Raw genomic sequence first — 19079 nt, 5'->3', positions numbered from 1 at the left:
GCCATGCCGATTGCATAGGCCTTACTTGTTCATGTCTGTTAAGGCAAATGCACGCAGAAACAGGAAGTATGCAGACGAACCGAAGAAAAATTCCTCCCCAGGTGTTCGAATGTTGTAACGCACACAGACGTCCGTCTGTATATATGCTCACATGAGTCCCCCGTCTGTCTGCATACGTCTGTCTTGGCCCGCATGAAATTCTAGTCTTGTCTAAAGCCTCAACTGTAAACATCACTCTGAAAACTGCCCAGAGAGTATAGAATAATAGAATGTAATTACATTCTGTAATCTCTGGAACTGCCACGCGGTAAACCAATACTTCCTGGCCGCATAACGTAATAAACAGAAGAATTCAAATAAGTTTTTATTTCAAATGGTGAGATATCAATCAATCAGATCACATTTATTTCGCTTGTCAAAATGAACAAAAAACATTGTATGATACAGTTTTTTCACATGTAACAGTTCTTATAATATACAAGTGTAAATGAAAACAAAACAAACCAAAAAAAATCTTACAAGCTTACAAAAAGAAATATTACACTTTATGACTTGTACATAAATAGTAAAAAATAATAGTTGCTAGGCTATAACCTTAGTCAAAAATCTGTTACGGTATTGTTTTAGAAAAGTTGCTGTACAATTTTATAATGAGCTTTCTTCAGGTGAGCTTTTAGGAATTATTCAATGATAAATTATCAAGAATCAGTTGATGTACTTCGGCATTGTTGACAGATGACGAGATGGCAGAATCGACTTTACTGCAGTTATGAGTTACAGCTTGTCCAAGAAAGTTCACCCACTGCATATCGGTTTCAGAGGTGTAATGGCTGACCTTGGCTTGATTCAGAAGCTGATTCATCAAATTTCTCAAACCTGTAACCTGAAATTAAAAATATCAAAATTAATAACTCCATTGAGTCCATTGATTGAGTCAAAGGAAGGAAATGCTATTCGAGTATACAGAAAGCTAAGGATCTACAAAACAGGAACAAGCCAATAATCAGAGCATACATTTTTAAAAATATACAAATTTACAAAAATTGATAATACTTAAACAAAATACCAATTCTACAGAGACCGCAAACACAAGGATAGACAAAACCTATGAGGAACGTAAAGGCTTAGAACGTAGACGGGCTACAATCATCATGATTGATCACTAGGCAACGCTATAATGATCGAAAGTCACTCATGATTCACCGATCGTCCAAGCTAGCTCAATTGATTTTTCAAAAGAAATTCGTTAAAAAAATCTGGTGTGGCGCACTCACACAACTTTCCTTGTCGTTATGAAAATTCCCATTATACTCCTAGGTACATTATTATAATAATCATCTGTGAAATTCTCATGAACGTTCAAATTCAGTACCTGTGAATTGCCTGAACTATGAAAGAAACATGTTACACAGCGATCAGAAAATATCATTTCATCAGTGGTCTTCAGCGTACAGTCGAGTTTTCGGAAATATAATTTGAAAATGATCATCTGACGAGATCAATTCTGCTTTCTCTTCCAGTGAATAATTTAATAGAATCAACAGTTGCCTCTCTCATCAAGTTTGCATTTGAATAATCACATTTTATCGAATTTCGAGCTTATTTTCAATTGTAGGTAAAAATATCACTGGACAATAATAGTAGAGATTTTCATGCTTAATCTTTTCCACTTGAAATTTTTTGTTTAAATAATATCTGAAGCCTGATAATTGGAAATCTAAAATCAAACTTTACATAGATGGGGTGGAGCTCCTGACATTTTTACAGATATCGGACTTGTGGCAGTTGATAGAGCTTATAAATGACTATTTTAGGTATAAATTTGATCAAAATCGTTGGAGCCGTTTTGAGAAAATCGCAAAAAAACCCTGTTTTTGACATCATTTTTGCCGCCATCTTGAATTGCATTTGATCGAAATTGTTCGTGTCGGATCATTCATTATAGAGTAAGGACCTCAAGTTCAAAATTTCAAGTCATTCCGTTAGTTGGGAGATGATATCTCATCTCTGATACACATACACACACCCACACACACACACAGACCAATACCCAAAAACCGCTTTTTTGGACACAGGGGACCTTGAAACGTAGAAATAAGGAAATTTGGATACCTCAATTTTTTTTGGAAAGCAATACTTTCCTTACCTTTGGTAAAAGGGCAAGGAAAGTAATAAAATGTGCTTACGTTTTCTTTGATTTCATCCATGACTTGTGGCGTGTATAATGATGACACAAAATCGTCTACAGCAGGACTTAATTTTCTAAAGGTGTCGACAAGATCATCCAGCTGGGATATTTGGCTTTCGGTGCAGCATTTGCCATTCGTATTGACAGCCAATTTCAACTTTTTGCAGAGTGCTGTCACTGTTTTCAAAACATCTTCTCCTTTCTCAGCCAACTCAAACTCTTTGTTGTTCCAAATCATCTTCCAGTTTTCCGAATAATCTTCCATCATCATGTGATGACACTCAATTGACTGAAAAAAATTAATGCATAAATCTGAATAAATTTCATTTGATATAAACGTGTTGTGTTGGATACATTATGTGGATTATGATCTACAATAAATTTTCAAACACAAGAATCTATCAAAACAAGACATATATCGAGTTCACGTGCATCTATATTGCACACAGAATTTTTTCCCACCAATCCACCTCTTTTTCAATAAGAATTACTTATAGCTTACTGATGAAGCAGTTGTGTTTATCTTATACAGAGTGAGTCATATGTATGTAAACCCTTCAATAAATTGGAGACTGTTGTAGGTACTGTATAATACTGTAAATTCCAGGATAAGTTTATTGGTCAAATACTCTACCTTTTAACGTACAACTGAATTTCAACCCCTTATGAGGGGTTGTACGTGAAAAGGTAGAGTATTTGACCAATAACTTATCCTGGAATTTACAGTATTATACAGTACCTACAACAGTCTCCAATTTATTGAAGGGTTCCCATACATATGATTCACTCTGTATAATATTCCGGAAGCTGATGTTCGAAAAAATGTAATTGGTGACGCCCTTTAGCGTATTTAGATTAAGTCTAGTTTTAAATTAGTTTTAAGTCTCGCGGTAGTTGGCGAGGCCGGCAGCTGCTGCGCCCTAGCGGATAAGTTAGTATTTAGAATTCTATCGCATAATCGTCACTTGAAGTCGCCAGCTCGTGTCGGACGGAGAAAAACCAGGATCGTGGCTGTTTTTTCGATTGTTGCCGTTGAAAGTAAATTTTACACGTTTGTCGTTGTGTTAAAATTATTATTGATATATTAACTGTCCCAAGTTGGGGAAAAGTACCGTTTTTCCTTGTTATTTGTGAAAATATATATTGAAATATTCAACTAGTGCGATCGGACTTAGAATTGTACAGCAGTGTAAAGTAATAGTCAATATAGTAAAGTTATCTTCCAAGCAATTTTTGGACTGATCAGTAATTGAATTGATGCCAGAATTAACATACATCGGATAGGGGTAGCAGATGTACAAGAGAAGCCAATACCCTTTCCCGACTCCGTCTTGTCCTGCCACAAACCTAATTCCAATTCCTGGAGTAAGTTGGTATTTAGTATTTGAAGAAAACTACTTGCTGGTGAGTAACCAAATAAATCACTTCTGGTATAAATTTAATGCTGAAAATATTACTTACTACATTCAATCTATTAATTATTGCTCTCTTTATTCTAGCATATTATCATTCAATATTTTGCTCTTTAAATTTATCGACAGTCCTCTGCTCTCGTTTGTAATTTGGGCTATCCATTATGGTCCTCCGGGCCGGATATGAACCCAATTGTTTCGAATTTGTATTTTTTTTCATGCTAGAATTATTTTGCGTTACAATTCTGAGTCCGTATTGTACAATTATTTTCTTGTTAGAGAAAGCTGCATGTCAGCGATTGTCGACTCCTTTCATTCAGCATAGTTGCTAGCCTTGCGTTCAAGCAATGCTTATCGCATTATCGCAATACAATGGACTTGTTTGTTTCAGATAAGTTATCTGTTTTGTCCAGTTGTAATAATAACTTGTTCATCGAATCGTTTTCTATTCTATTGAAAAATTAAATTGAATTACAATGGAAACTGCTTCCAATGAGCCGAAGCTGGCTTCGCCAACTGAGGTATCATTGCGAATAAATAAAGCAAAATTAACTCAGCTATTTTCAAGAGTTCAAAGATGTTATGATTTAGTTAAGGATGTAGGAACTAATAAAAAAGTTGCTAGTCAATTCCTCACATTGCATAGATTGATTCCAAATACTGTTATTGAATATGAAAAAACTGAACTTCTTATCAATGAATTAGAATTAAGTTTGAATGATCAATTCAATCCAGCATTCAATGACAGTTACTTGGTTATGGTAGCGAAAATATATGAAACAGCTGAACTTCTTCAAAAAATTAATTCAGCGCCTACTGTCAAGTGCAATCGGCACCGACAACCTCACCTACTACTGTGTCAAATGAATTACTATTACCGAAAATTGAGTTAGCGAAATTTAGTGGTCGTCAGTCCGAATGGGCTGTCTTTTATGAGTTATTCAAAAATCTCGTTCATGAAAATAAAGCATTGTCTGACCAACAAAAAATTCAATATTTAACATCAAAACTTACAGGTGAAGCATCCAATATTTGTAGGCATCTCCCTACCGTAGCTGCTAACTATAGTATTATTTGGAATGCTTTAGTTAATCGCTATAATAATCCAAGAGCTCAGTTGGAAACCTATTTCGATGAGATTTTTCAATTCAAAGGGCTTAAAGTAGAAAGCAGGGAAGGTTTGACTTCGGTATTAGACCGATTTTGTAACTCTGTTACTGCTGTAAAAAGATTGAAAAATAATGGGCTTGACGATGCTATATTCTTACATTTTGGTTTGAGAATTCTTGATACTGTAACTCGTAGAGAATTTGAATCATCTCATAGAGATAAAGAGGAGCCCACTTATAAAGACTTTGTAAGTTTCATTGAAAAACAAGTTCGATCATTGTCGATTGATAAAAATAAGGGTGATAGTTTTCATAGTGGAAAAGCGTTAAAGGGCTCATCAAACTCTAAGAATTTCGCAATTCAGTCAGGAGATAAAATTCCTAGTGATAGTCGGGGAAAATCTCATTGTATAAGCTGTAAGGGGAGTAAACATAAGTTGACAGATTGTGAGTCATTTTTGAAACTCTCGCCATGGAATAGATTTCGTCTCATAAAAGAGAAGTCTTATTGTCTAAAATGTTTAGTGGGAGGTCACTCAGCTCGTGAGTGTAAAAGCAATGCTTCCTGTACTCAATGCAAAAATTCACATCATACGTTGTTACATTTCGATTTCAAAAATCAATCTGAAGAGAGTGGTGTTAGTTGTTGTAGTACTAAATTGGTAAACAATGAGTCTGAAAATGATAAAACTATTGTTTTATTGTCTACTGCTATCGTTCTGATCAGAAATAAGAGAGGGCAAGAATGTCCCCTGCGATTTCTTATCGACTCTGGTAGTGAGAAGAATTTTGTAACTTCTCGTGCGTGTCGTCAGCTAGGCTTGTATATTAAACCTGTCTATTCAACTGTCACTGGGTTTGGCGGTCAATCAAGTAAGGTTCAAGGTCGAGCGTCGTTCACAATTCGTTCTCACGCTGACACTACATTTTCGTTTGCTGTTGATGCGTTGGTAGTTGAAAAAATACTTGACAGATTACCATCTCGTGAAGTTGATGTGTCTAAGTTGTCCTACTTGAAATCATTGAAATTGGCGGATGATAAATTTTTCATCCCTGGAAAATTGGATGGTATTTTGGGTGCCGAATTCTTTCCTGATCTTATCAATAATTACCAATCTCATCAAGAGGTAGGTTCAGTCAAATTAGTTGACAGTAAACTGGGTTTTATTGTTATGGGTCGAGCCCCAGTTTTGAACTCGTCACAAAATAAACAATTCAATAATTGTTTGCTCGTCTCTAGTCCACCTTTGAATGACCTAGTACAGAGGTTTTGGGAGGTTGAAGATTGTCCTAAATCGGGGAATGATCTTACACCTGCCGAGTTGGATTGTGAAAATAATTTTCGTTCGTCTGTTCGTCGTTTGGAATCAGGTCGATTCGTGGTATCCTTGCCGTTTGAAAAATCAGCTGATTGTTTGGGTGATTCATATTCTATGGCTAAACGGAGATTGACAAATTTGGAAAATCGTCTCGCTCGCTCCGAAGATATTAAGATCGCATACCACGAAATAATGTTGGATTATTTGCGCCAAGGGCACATGACCTTGATTGAGGATCAGGAAAATAAACAGGGGTACTATATTCCTCACCACGCAATCGTGAAGGCTCGTAGTACTACTACACCTGTAAGAATCGTTTATGATGCAAGCGCTAAAACTACGACTGGTTTGTCATTGAATTCGATTCTCCATGCTGGTCAGAAGTTACAGACGAACATTTTCGTGTTGCTATTGAATTTTCGTCTTTTTGCAATTGGAGTGACAGGTGATTTGAAACAGATGTATCGTCAAATATTTGTGAGTGAATCTTGCCGTGAATTTCAGCGGGTGTTATGGAGATTTTCGGTAGACGATCCTGTTGAAACCTATGAAATAAATTGTGTCGTATTTGGTATCACTTCCTCTCCGTACTTGGCTTTAAGAACTATCCATGAGTTGGTTGAGAGGGAAGGCGATAATTTTCCGGATGCTAAAGCTCGCATTCCTACAGATATGTTCATGGACGATTTGGTAACGTCTGTCCCTTCTGTAAGTGACGCGAAAAAATTGTGTAGTCAGGCCAAAGAGCTGTTTAAAGCTGGTGGATTTGAATTGACTAAGTTTGCGTCAAATTCGGAGGAGCTGATGACAAGTCTCAATGATAGTGAAAGGTCCTTGTTGTCCAAAGAATTCAATATCGAAAATTCATTAGCCATATTAGGTCTAGAGTGGCAACCATTTTCCGATTCGTTTCGTTTTTTCGTCTCACAGGGTCACTCTATTGCCACAAAACGGAATATATTATCCGCTGTGGCGCGAATCTATGATCCTCTAGGACTATGACTAGAGATATGTCAAACAGAATTTCAATCTTTGTCGAATTTGTCCATTCCTCGTCACTTAGGAGTATTTGTTGGTTCCAAGATTACATTAATTTGTTTTTGCGATGCAAGCCAGTCTGGCTATGGAGCTGTGATCTATTTGAAATCACAGGAAGAAGATGGTAGTTCTTCAACAGTAACGCTGCTGTGTGGAAAATCAAAGGTTGCACCGAGTAAAACTCTATCAATACCGAGATTGGAATTGTGCGCTGCTCTTCTCCTAGTCAATCTACTTGAAGCTACCCTCTCTGTCCTCGAACTTCGTTGTAAAATCGTCCGAGTTGTCGCTTTGTCGGACTCAACTGTTGTTCTCCATTGGATAAGAGGTTCGCCGTCGCGTTGGCAAACGTTCGTGGCTAATCGAGTCTCGAAAATTCAAAACTCACGCATCGATTGTTGGATGCATGTTTCTGGTGAGGAAAATCCCGCCGATTGTTTATCGCGTGGTCTTAAACCAATGGATCTCATTAATCACGAGACATGGTGGACAGGACCCCACTGGTTGACTATGGAGGAAAATCACTGGCCTGTAAAATTTGAAATTGAAGAAATAGAGTGTCCACCTGAAATGAAATCTTCAAATGTTGTCACGGTGGTTCAATCTGAAAGTGTTTCAGATAATGTAATATATAATTTGATTGAGAAATGCTCTGACTATCAACGTTTGCTTCGTATCATGATACTAGTATTGAAGGCAGTGCGAATATTGCCGAAAGCAGGTGAACTGGAATTCGATGTGGCGGAGAGATATTTGTGTAGAGTCGTACAGAGAATTCATTTTTCACGTGAGCTTGTTCAACTAAAAAAGGGTGAAGATTGTGCCCCCAAATTTCAGCGTTTGTCACCGTTTATAGACAAGGAGTTAATTCGAGTTGGTGGTCGTTTGCCGAACTCAGACATGGATTTTGACAGCTGTCACCCTATTGTCTTGCCTAAGAGTGATCCTTTCATCACCCTTCTTGTCGATCATTATCATCGAAAAAATTGTCATGCTGGTCCTCGTCTATTAATGTCGTTAATAAGACAGAGGTTCTGGATATTTTCTGCTCGTGTGGTCATTCGGAGTCGTATTCAAAAATGCAATAGGTGTTTCCGATGTCGGCCTAGCGTAACACCTCCCAAAATGGGTGATTTGCCTGCATGCAGGGTACTCCAGAGTAAACCGTTTTGTGGTGTTGATTACGGTGGGCCTGTACACATCACAATGGCTCGACGCAGAAATCCACTCATCCTCAAAGCATACATTTGTCTATTTGTTTGTATGTCAACAAAGGCTGTGCACATAGAATTGGTTTCTGATTTATCTACGCCGATGTTTCTTTCAGCATTTCGCCGATTTTTATCTCGACGCGGACCTTGCCGTGTAATTTATTCCGATAATGGTACAAATTTCGTTGGTGCGCATGCACAGCTGGTACAGTTAGCGAAATTATTGGATTCGTCGGAGTTTCAAAATACAATTACTAATGAGCTGGCTGATTATCGAGTGGATTGGAAATTCATTCCCGCTGCTTCCCCAAATTTCGGTGGAATTTGGGAAGCCAACATAAAATCGGTCAAGTCGCATTTGATAAAGGTGATTGGCGATCAATTATTGACCTATGAGGAGATGAATACTGCGTTGGTTCAAGTGGAGGCGGTGTTGAACTCTCGGCCATTGTGTCCTTTGAGCGAGGATCCGAACGAACCTCTCGCCTTAACTCCGGCTCATTTTTTGAAGTTGACACCGTTGACGGCTTTTTCAATGAAGGATGTGACCGACATTCCCGTCAATCGTCTCACTCGTTACGAACTCATCGACCAGCTTGTTCAATCGTTTTGGAATAGGTGGAGAAAGGAGTATCTCCATGAATTACAAGTACGTGGAAAGTGGTCCAAGTCATCACCTCCTCTCACTGTTGGAACGGTTGTGATAGTGGATCAGCCTATTCTACCCCCCATTGAAGTGGCCTCTAGGAATCATTGAGGAAGTGTTTCCTGGAGCCGATGGTGTCATACGTGTGGCAGTAGTACGTTTAGCTACTGGTCGTTTCAAACGTCCTGCCACCAAATTGTTTCCATTGCCCACACAATAATTCTTAGGATAAGAATTATTGTTCGTTTTTTTTTTGTGTTAGCATTTTTCTTGTGTCGTCTTATTTTTCTTTCGGTTTGTTTTGTTTTGTCTAGTTTTGGGCCAAAGTCGTGGCTGAAAACTACGTTTCAGGGTGGGGGGAATGGTGACGCCCTTTAGCGTATTTAGATTAAGTCTAGTTTTAAATTAGTTTCAAGTCTCGCGGTAGTTGGCGAGGCCGGCAGCTGCTGCGCCCTAGCGGATAAGTTAGTATTTAGAATTCTATCGCATAATCGTCACTTGAAGTCGCCAGCTCGTGTCGGACGGAGAAAAACCAGGATCGTGGCTGTTTTTTCGATTGTTGCCGTTGAAATAAAATTTTACACGTTTGTCGTTGTGTTAAAATTATTATCGATATATTAACTGTCCCAAGTTGGGGAAAAGTACCGTTTTTCCTTGTTATTTGTGAAAATATATATTGAAATATTCAACTAGTGCGATCGGACTTAGAATTGTACAGCAATGTAAAGTAATAGTCAATATAGTAAAGTTATCTTCCAAGCAATTTTCGGACTGATCAGTAATTGAATTGATGCCAGAATTAACATACATCGGATAGGGGTAGCAGATGTACAAGAGAAGCCAACACCTTTTCCCGACTCCTTCTTGTCCTGCCACAAACCTAATTCCAATTCCTGGAGTAAGTTGGTATTTAGTATTTGAAGAAAACTACTTGCTGGTGAGTAACCAAATAAATCACTTCTGGTATAAATTTAATGCTGAAAATATTACTTACTACATTCAATCTATTAATTATTGCTCTCTTTATTCTAGCATATTATCATTCAATATTTTGCTCTTTAAATTTATCGACAGTCCTCTACTCTCGTTTGTAATTTGGGCTATCCAGTAATATTCTGGTTTTTTGGTTGGTAATAAAATGAATTAACGTGTATTAAACATGGCATAAAAAAATAGTTAGAACCAAGTACCCTTTTTATTTTATCAAATCAAATGTGATTATATTCTGGAAGCTGATTTTCGAAAAAAAAGTAATATTCTGGTTTTTTGGTTGGTAATAAGATGAATTAACGTGTATTAAACATTGCATTAAAAAAAATAGTTAGAACCAAGTACCCTTTTTATTTTATCAAATCAAATGTGATTAGATCAAATAATAATAAAAAAAGGTTGACTGATAACGTTTGTTGTGTTTCAATAATCTCAGTAGCCCTATAGAGAAAAGTGAGTATTCGGCTGTTATGCATGGCCAATCGGAGATTGTAAGAAATGGCCCTCTTATATTCCCATAGAATTGAACAAGCTTTAAAAACGTTATCAATATCCTGAAATTAAATGATTACAAGTTCTTCAGCCCGAGGAGGCTTACTAGTATGTTATTACTTCTTTATTATTGAATCATATTCCCCACCTCATCAAATTCCTGGATAGCATCATCGACCAGTGCTTGCTCTTCTTCTAAAACTTGAATAGTGGCTAGTTTGTTGTCTGCAGGAAGATTATCTATTTCTTCAATTGATTTCAAAATAACTGCTTGAACGTGCTTTAGATCGTTCTTGAACGCCCTGAAAATTGAAAAAAGCATATTGATGAGACTGGTAAAAATTGTATAGTATTTAAGCTCTTATTGAAGATAATAGAGTAATTACTCAGATTATTATGTATTCAAGTAGTATTATAGTAACTCCTTATATTTTATTGAACTCCTTATAAATATTTCTTAGAATAGAATGACTATGCTTATCATAGGCCCATAAATAATTTTCAATCCCTCTTTTCAATGCTGATTGCATTCCAGATTTTCTGAGTGGTTATATCATAAGTTATCTGATACTGTACATATGAATGTTATATGCTCAAGTATAAAGATAATTTTATTAAGCTTTAGCTCAATAGCCTAGACAATAAATTTGTGATCTGAGAATCTTTGAATTTCTTCTTATCTATTGGTATGTTTCTATTTAAAATAGTATCTCAAAAATTATATAAATTAACAAATTCTGTATCATAAATTTTTATCAAGCTAAATACAATGATCATTATACTTATTTTATTCTATGCGGGTTCCATTATTACCATGTCTATGTATTTTTATTGAATATATAGAAATTGAATTGAATGATTATTATTGTAATGACATACAGATTATTTTGTAGTTGCTTCATATTATTTCCACTGATGGAAAAAAATGATTTGAATAAATCTCAAGTTAAAAATAACACTTACGTAAAAATAAATTGATTAAGTAAGAAATAACACGTTTGTAGGTGGAAGCTATTGTGGGATGTTACATGTACACATTGTCAAGAGTACAATATGGCCCTACCATTGTTTCTACCGAGCCAAGAAATGATTGTCGCTCAAAAATGTGCTATTTTTCAATATCAAGTTCATTTTAATCAAATATTTTCAGCTTATTATTGTAATTAAATAGCATTATTTAAGTACTGTACTGTTTACTAAGTTTTTGTTCCGTATTTGATTTCAGTTGTTTGTTAAATGCTTGTACAAAAATAATATTGTATTTTATTAAATTTTGGTGATATCGAAATGTATTATATTATATTCGATGAGGGAATTATTTTGATCAAGGTATAGGATGCGGCATTGAATCGGGCGATTTTACAACACTACAAATAACCTACTGTTGTCGTGGTAGGAGAACGCAACTACCGACAGTTTGTAGCCCCTGCCTCATCATTCAAGTATTGGGCGCTAGAAAATCCACAGAGATACACGAAAGGTCTCTTCACAATGTCAAAATCACAGTCTCATCAACTGCTATTCTAGGGCCATATTTTTTGAGTTCGAAAATGAATGCTCAGTTACATTGAATACTATGCACTAAGTTAACATAATCGAAAACTTTCTCCAACATTAGTTGACCTCGTAATCCTGATTGCACATAACACTGTGACTTTTCGTGTATTCTCTGTGGATTTTCTGGTGCCCAATACGTGAATGGTAAAGCAGGAGCTACAGATGGCGATAGTCGCGTTCCCCTACAAAAATAGGCTACTTTCAGGGTTCCCAATTCATCACCTCATTCACTGTCGCACCCGTTATTACAAACAAAGGTTGATGATGATTCTGAAGAAAAAATAATACTTACTGACTGTTAACTGGTTTTTTCTGAAGAAACTTGAAATATTCATCAAAATCAGAAAATATTTGTTTGAACCACTTTCTTAATATTGATCTCAATGTTAATCCTTGCTCTTTAGGGAATGTGAAGAAAACTGAGGATAAGTCTTTCAAATCATTCTCAATACTTGAGATCATTTGAGAAAAATTTGCCAACGAGATATTTTCTTCAACTGAAAGAGCGAAGCTTAGTTTTGTTATATTTACGAATATCCTTTGCGTTATCAACCCTGGAATTGAAGAAAAAATATATTAATAGCTATTGATCAATTTCATTACAATTAAAACGCTTGAAAAGTTCTTTCAGTACACTATTCCATTGTAAGAATGTAGTCCTGTTGTCATGAATAGGTTCTTTTGATTCGGTTGGAAAAATTGATAAAAGTTGCAAGCCATAACATTTAAAAAACATTACACATCAACAAAAAAATGGAGAAATAGTTCAAGCAAATATAATAATGTATAATGCATAATGCAGGTAAGCCTACAATAATCTAATAACTTCATTATATTGCAATAAATATCAAGTTTTTTAATATAAAGCAAATTTACTTACGAAATGAGGACCAAAATACAGATGAATCAAATACTGAGGCTGCATTTTCAATTCCTTCAGATTCTGAAAATGAAAAATATTATAAATTCATAATAGCTCAATTGATATTTTTTATTATGATGCTCAAATCATAATCACAATTCAATATACATTAAATTACCGTATTGATTTAAATTTAATGTGTAACGTGTGCGTGTGTGAGGGGATAGAGGCTTTTATAATTATTTGTTTTTGTAAATCAAACTCAAATTACCTTATTTCATAGATTCTTAGTACAATTCTTACAAAACATAACAAAATAAGAATAATCGAGACCAAAAAATTAGGCAAGGAGTGGTTTGTATCATTGTGGTTATACAACGCTCAATTATTCATCTAAGTACAGAATAAAAAGTTGAAAACAAAGAATTCATTTTTTTAATATAGGTAAATAAGAGTTGATCATGTAGCATTTAAAACATCTTATACGATAGAAAATTAAGCAATAAAAACCATTTACTTACAAAAATAATTTATAAAGCTTAGTGCCGGTAGCACAAAAGTCGGCTAAGTTTTAATCGTGATTAATTCTATAAGTACCAAACACGATTAAACTTTAACCGGCTTTTGTGCAACCAGCACTTAGAGTTACAAAATAAAGTAATTTGGTAAAGAAAAGAACAAAAACAATTATTGAACTGCTTCTACATATGTACTAGTTAAGAATTAATCACGTGATGCATATCGTATGCTATTAAGAGAAAACAAGTAGTAAAAAGGAGACAATCTATTGAAGCAGAATAAAAAAATCACATTAAAGACAGCACAGTCACAATCTTTTAAAGGATAATACATATTGAGAGAACTGTCAATAATTAATATAGAATGGCGAAGCATTGAACATACAGGGACCCTGAAAGGCTGCATGGCTAGCAGCAGATGCAGTTAAGCATTTAATCAAGTTCTTTTCAATTTGACGACGAGCTGAATAGCCTAAACATCTTTACGAGACTCCGGATCTAAAGGTCGCTTAAATACATACTACTACAAATTTAATTTAAAAATCCATTCAGGAATAATTTCAAAATTTTCTTAAATTTCAAAATGATGGGGGTCAAAGATGAACCAGAACCTCCCCAACCAATGATGCCCTATTCCTATGGAAGAAATCAGGTAAAGAAATAGATACCATTCTCATAAGTTGTAATAGGACTATTTTTACTTGCTCGGCCGGGTTGCTTGGGAATAGTCTTTTTAGAATTCATGGGAATAATATTTACTGTACTGGTCATTGACTCTAATACTGATATGTGGGAATCCTCCTTTATTCTCTTTTAATTTGAGTTTTATTCAATCATGAGCTAGCTCGGTTAATCTCAATATAAATAAATTGTAGAGAAAATTTGATGATTGCGCAAGCTCATAAAAAGTAAAAAATCCAAAATCGAGCCAGAATATTTAACTTTAGTATATTTATTATTATAAGCTTGGATTTTATTATTCTTTGGATTATCAACAACTTAGTGTTTGAAAGGAATAGGATGAGACTTTCTTCAAGTAGGTTACCTGATGTGCTTGTAATGAATAATAATCGATGTTGTTTTTGGATGCATTAAAATAAATACTTGATGTGTTTGTTATGAAATTTTACCAATTTAATAAATGTGACATAGGTACAAATTTATCATTCTCCGACATACCGTAGGGCCCACATCAACCTTTTTTCTTTTTTTACATAACCTAAAACGTAAACCGAATAAACGAATACCGCATGTTATTAAACAAAATTTATTTCTTCAACTTTTTTAAAGTTATTTTTGTAATATTATGCCATTGGAATTTTATTTAATTCTTTATAGAATATAATTATTGTGTGAATATACAGATTACTAGAATTTTGACACTATTCACAGTTTTGACAAGAATGGACAAAAATAACCAACTTCAATTTATAGCATTAAATATAAGTAATCAAATTGATTTGAAGAAAATACCTGATATTTTTTTAAAAATATTGTTAGCAAAGCCTATGGCTTCAGTTATTCTATTTCTATGAGCATGAATCATGGTTATCTCACTGCATTACTTCAAATTCAACACAGAAACTTCTCAAGAACGAAACATAACTACTACTACTTATTCTGTGTGACATAACCTGTAAGTTTGTATTGTAACCTCAATTCACTCGTCACCCAAAAACTGAATCTACATACAATAAAATTCTGTAATGCGCATGCGCAGCTAAAGTTTTTTTTTCAGAAAATTGGTGTCATTCTCAAGTGCAATATCTCAAAAGTGCGAGTATTTCACCTTTCCTTTATTTGTGTTTGTTATAAATAACATTATCAAAATATTTCAAATAATATAATACCAACATTGTCATTTAAAAGCAAAGACCTAACTTTCCTCACTATTTCTTTTTATTCATAAATTTTATTATAAAATTAATTTAAGAGTATAATTTTTCAAATAAGATCCCCAATGAAAACTACTGTCAAATTATTCTTGTGAAAGAAATATATATTTATAGTTGTTTCATAATTTTCACCAACTCTTTAATTTAAAATTTTTTGCTGGTTCAAAGATATAGCCTAACAGTGTTCATAAGCGAGTTCTCCATCCCAGGGGTCACTATATAGTATATCGAAATTTAGGTAGGCCTACCCTTTGCTGAATACAATACTTTGCCTAACATTGCTGAATACAATAAAAAATATTGCATGTGATTTTTCACTTTCCTTGCCCTATTACCATAGGTAAGGCCAAAAAAATTAAGGTACCCGAATTTCATGTTTTCTATACGTTTCAAGGTCCCCTGAGTCCAAAAACATGATTTTTGGGTGTGTGTGTGTCTGTGAACAGGATAACTCCATTCCTAATCAACCGATTGAATTGAAATTTTAAACTTGAAGTCCTTATACCATGAGGATCCGACAATAAAAAATTCAATGAAAAACGATTCAAAATGGCGGATAATGGCCAAAAAACGATGTTTTTCACGGTTTTCTCGAAAATGGCTCTACCGATTTACTTCAAATTTATACCCCAGATAGCTATTTATAAGTCCTATCAACTGACATGAGTCTCATTTCTGGGAAAATTGCAGGATCTCCGTAATATTCTTGAGAAAAATGAATTTCGTTAAATTTCTATCACGATTTTCTCAAAAATGACTTGACCGATTTTTTTTCAAATTCATACTCTGTATAGTTATTTATCAGCTCTAGCAACTGGCATGAGTCTTTTTCCTGGAAAACTAATGAGGGGTCCACCCCATCCTTGAGAAATGGACTTTGTAACCTCCTTCTCTTGCATGAGGTAGGTAGGTAGAGCAGTTTATAAAAAATCTGTTGTGGTACACTCACACAACTTTCCTTGCTCATTGAACTGCGAGCCTCATTCTTAAACGAGAACAATTTAGAGGAATAACAAATTGGGGTACCCCATTTTTTTTTTTGGAAGCAATACTTTCCTTACCTATGGTAGTAGGGCAATGAAAGTAAAAGAATACAACATAACTTAGTCGAGATATTTCATCTGTAGAACAGCTGTTTTGACGACTTTTAAAAAATCATGGAATTTCACAATTTACACAAAAACGATGAAGTACTCTGAAAACAATTATATATACACATAATTTTTATATATACACTGTATATTATACAGTAGGTAGTCTGATCGCAGTTTCAAATATGTTGCCGCCAATCGTCATTATGTTATTCCCCTTAAATTATTCTCGTGAGGCTCACAATTCAATGAGCAAGGAAAGTTGTGTGAGTGTACCACACCAGATTTTTTAAACTTAAGTAGGCATATTGATTGCAAGCTACGTGAGTACGGTATAAAAATCTCAACTTCCAAAAATTGGTTCAAAGTGAGCCCGATTTACCGGCAGGGCAAATATTATTACCTAATTTTTCTCTAATTTAGATACAGTAGACTACCTACTCTGAATATATATTATATCCTACTATGATAATACACAAGTCATATTGTTATAGAAAAATCTACAAACACATCAGCAATCTTTAAAGTATAAATAATTAGTTCGGTACGGTACTGTTATATAAAGAAGGTACGGTACCTATATAGTAAAATTAACGTTATAAAGCCAGTGGAAATAATATAGGAACGCATTGTTGCCACTTTTTCATTCTCACTACCGTACCTACATTATTCTATAGTAGGTACACCCAAGGCATCTAGATACGGTACCTTGGTTACACCTACATACCTATTACCTGTGGCTCAAACTATCCAGGTATATCTGATCTTTTGGTAGCGAGTTAGTGGGGAGGATATTTTTAATATTCTTCCCAAAGAATGGACATTGATATGTCCAAAGCTCCGCCAATTTATGTAGATGCATAACAATATGATTATTATCTATAGTTATTATATTACAAATTGCTTTTTCATATAATATACAGTTCAATAATTATTTTCTTAGTCTATATCATGTAAATTCATCTATAACTTTGCTGTATTGTAAGCTATTGTTTACAAGTGTATAAGCCAGTATATATTGTAATCTACATAAATAAAGTACTCAATCAATCAATCAATGAATCTAATAATATTAATTCTAAATTTTTGTCAATAATAATAATAATAATAATGATCAAACTAACCTATATAATATCATATGATTAAACTAGTTAGGCCTATCACTTCTTCTTCCAATAAATTTGACCTCATGGAGATTTAAACTTGAACCCCACTAGCAGACTGAAGGGTGCAACGCCGTCGTCACAAAAATGTTTTTCTAAAACCGCTCGTAAAGTTCTTCTTTACGAACTGAAAACTATTCATAAAAATCTGGTGTGGCGCACTCACACAACTTTCCTTGCCGTTATGAAAATTGATCACCGGACGCTAGTGTTCCCGCGCATCTCAAGTCTACTATTCAAAGATCTGAGCCAGCTGGTGACAGGACAATAACGCTGAAATACACACGAGATCTGCTATATCTCCATAGTGAATGATTTAATAGAATCAACAGTTGCCAACAGTTTACAATTGAAATAATAACATTTTCTAGAATTTCGAGTTCATTTTAAATTTTAGGTGAAAATGTTACTGAACATTAATTGTAGAGACTTTCATGCTCAATCTTTTCCACTTGGAACTTTTTGTTTAAATTGTATCTGAAGCCTGATAATTGGAAATCTGAAATAAAACGTTGCATAGATGGGGAGGAGCTCCTGGAATTTTTACAGATATGGGACTAGTGGCAGTTGATAGAGCTTATAAATGACTATTTCAGGTATAAATTTGATCAAAATCGTTGGAGCCGTTTTTTCAAGAAAATCACGAAAAACCCTGTTTTTGACAACATTTTCGTCATTTTAGCCACCATCTTGAATTGCATCTGATCGAAATTGTTTGTGTCGGATCCTAAAGGTGCGTACAGATTTCCGCGCCGCGAACATGAGCAATTCACTTTTAATCAGCTGATGCCAAGCTTTTTATATCTATATCTTATACCGTTTCTGTAAAAATACAGATATAGTCAGCTGATTAAAAGTTAATTGCTCATGTTCGCGGCGCGGAAATCTGTACGCACCTTTATAGTGTTAGGACCTCAAGTCCCAAATTCCAAGTCATTCTGGGAGATGAGATATCTTGTACACAGACATACATACACTCATACCCACACACACACACACACACACACACACACACACACATACAGACCAATACCCAAAAACCATTTTTTTGGACTCAGGGAACCTTAAAACTTATAGAAATTTAGAAATTGGGGTAACTTAATTTTTTTCGGAAAGCAATACTTTCCTTACCTATGGTAATAGGGCAAGGAAAGTAAAACAGTTGTTTTGTGAGGAGCGAGCGATAATCTACTATTTCACCACACTGCACAGAAAGCAGCGTTTTCCAGTCCCTACGTAGATCTGAAAGACGGTGACATACAAACTGGTCTAAAGCAATAATGTATATGATTGTATAACCATTTGGTCAAGGCACAGAATAGATACAGAATGGAAACTCGTAATCAAACGCCTATCTAACCAATGCTTTTTACATGACCCCAATACTAAACACGTCACGTGACCTTGGGAAGTTCCAATCCTGGTCTTCTGATTGGCTCGTGGCAGCGAATGAGATCCATTGATCCGGATCATTAAAGTGATCCAAACCTACCATCAATACTATTACAATGCGGCGCTTCCTAACAAGATGGCGGATTTTGGCGTCAGGTTATAGCAAAGTTTCCTTACTGTATGTATACTGTGGTCA

General features: G+C 35.0%; 1 protein-coding gene across 1 annotated transcript; it reads right to left on the bottom strand.

The window, feature by feature from the left end:
• Window positions 1-377: 377 nt before the first annotated feature.
• On the bottom strand, window positions 378-14999 carry LOC111046892 (cyclin-D1-binding protein 1 homolog). Its single transcript, XM_022332536.2, has 6 exons — window positions 14816-14999; window positions 12843-12905; window positions 12255-12516; window positions 10554-10707; window positions 2187-2477; window positions 378-883 (listed from the first exon to the last, which is right to left on the bottom strand). The coding sequence occupies exons 1-6, from the start codon at window positions 14886-14888 to the stop codon at window positions 674-676; spliced, it is 1053 nt and encodes a 350-aa protein (XP_022188228.2). The 5' UTR covers window positions 14889-14999; the 3' UTR covers window positions 378-673.
• Window positions 15000-19079: the final 4080 nt, after the last annotated feature.

The sequence above is a fragment of the Nilaparvata lugens genome, chromosome 3, assembly GCF_014356525.2.
Source record: "Nilaparvata lugens isolate BPH chromosome 3, ASM1435652v1, whole genome shotgun sequence".
Taxonomy (NCBI): Eukaryota; Metazoa; Arthropoda; class Insecta; order Hemiptera; family Delphacidae; genus Nilaparvata; species Nilaparvata lugens.
The sequence above is the reverse complement of the archived record's forward strand: the minus strand, read 5'-3'. Positions and strand labels throughout refer to the sequence as shown.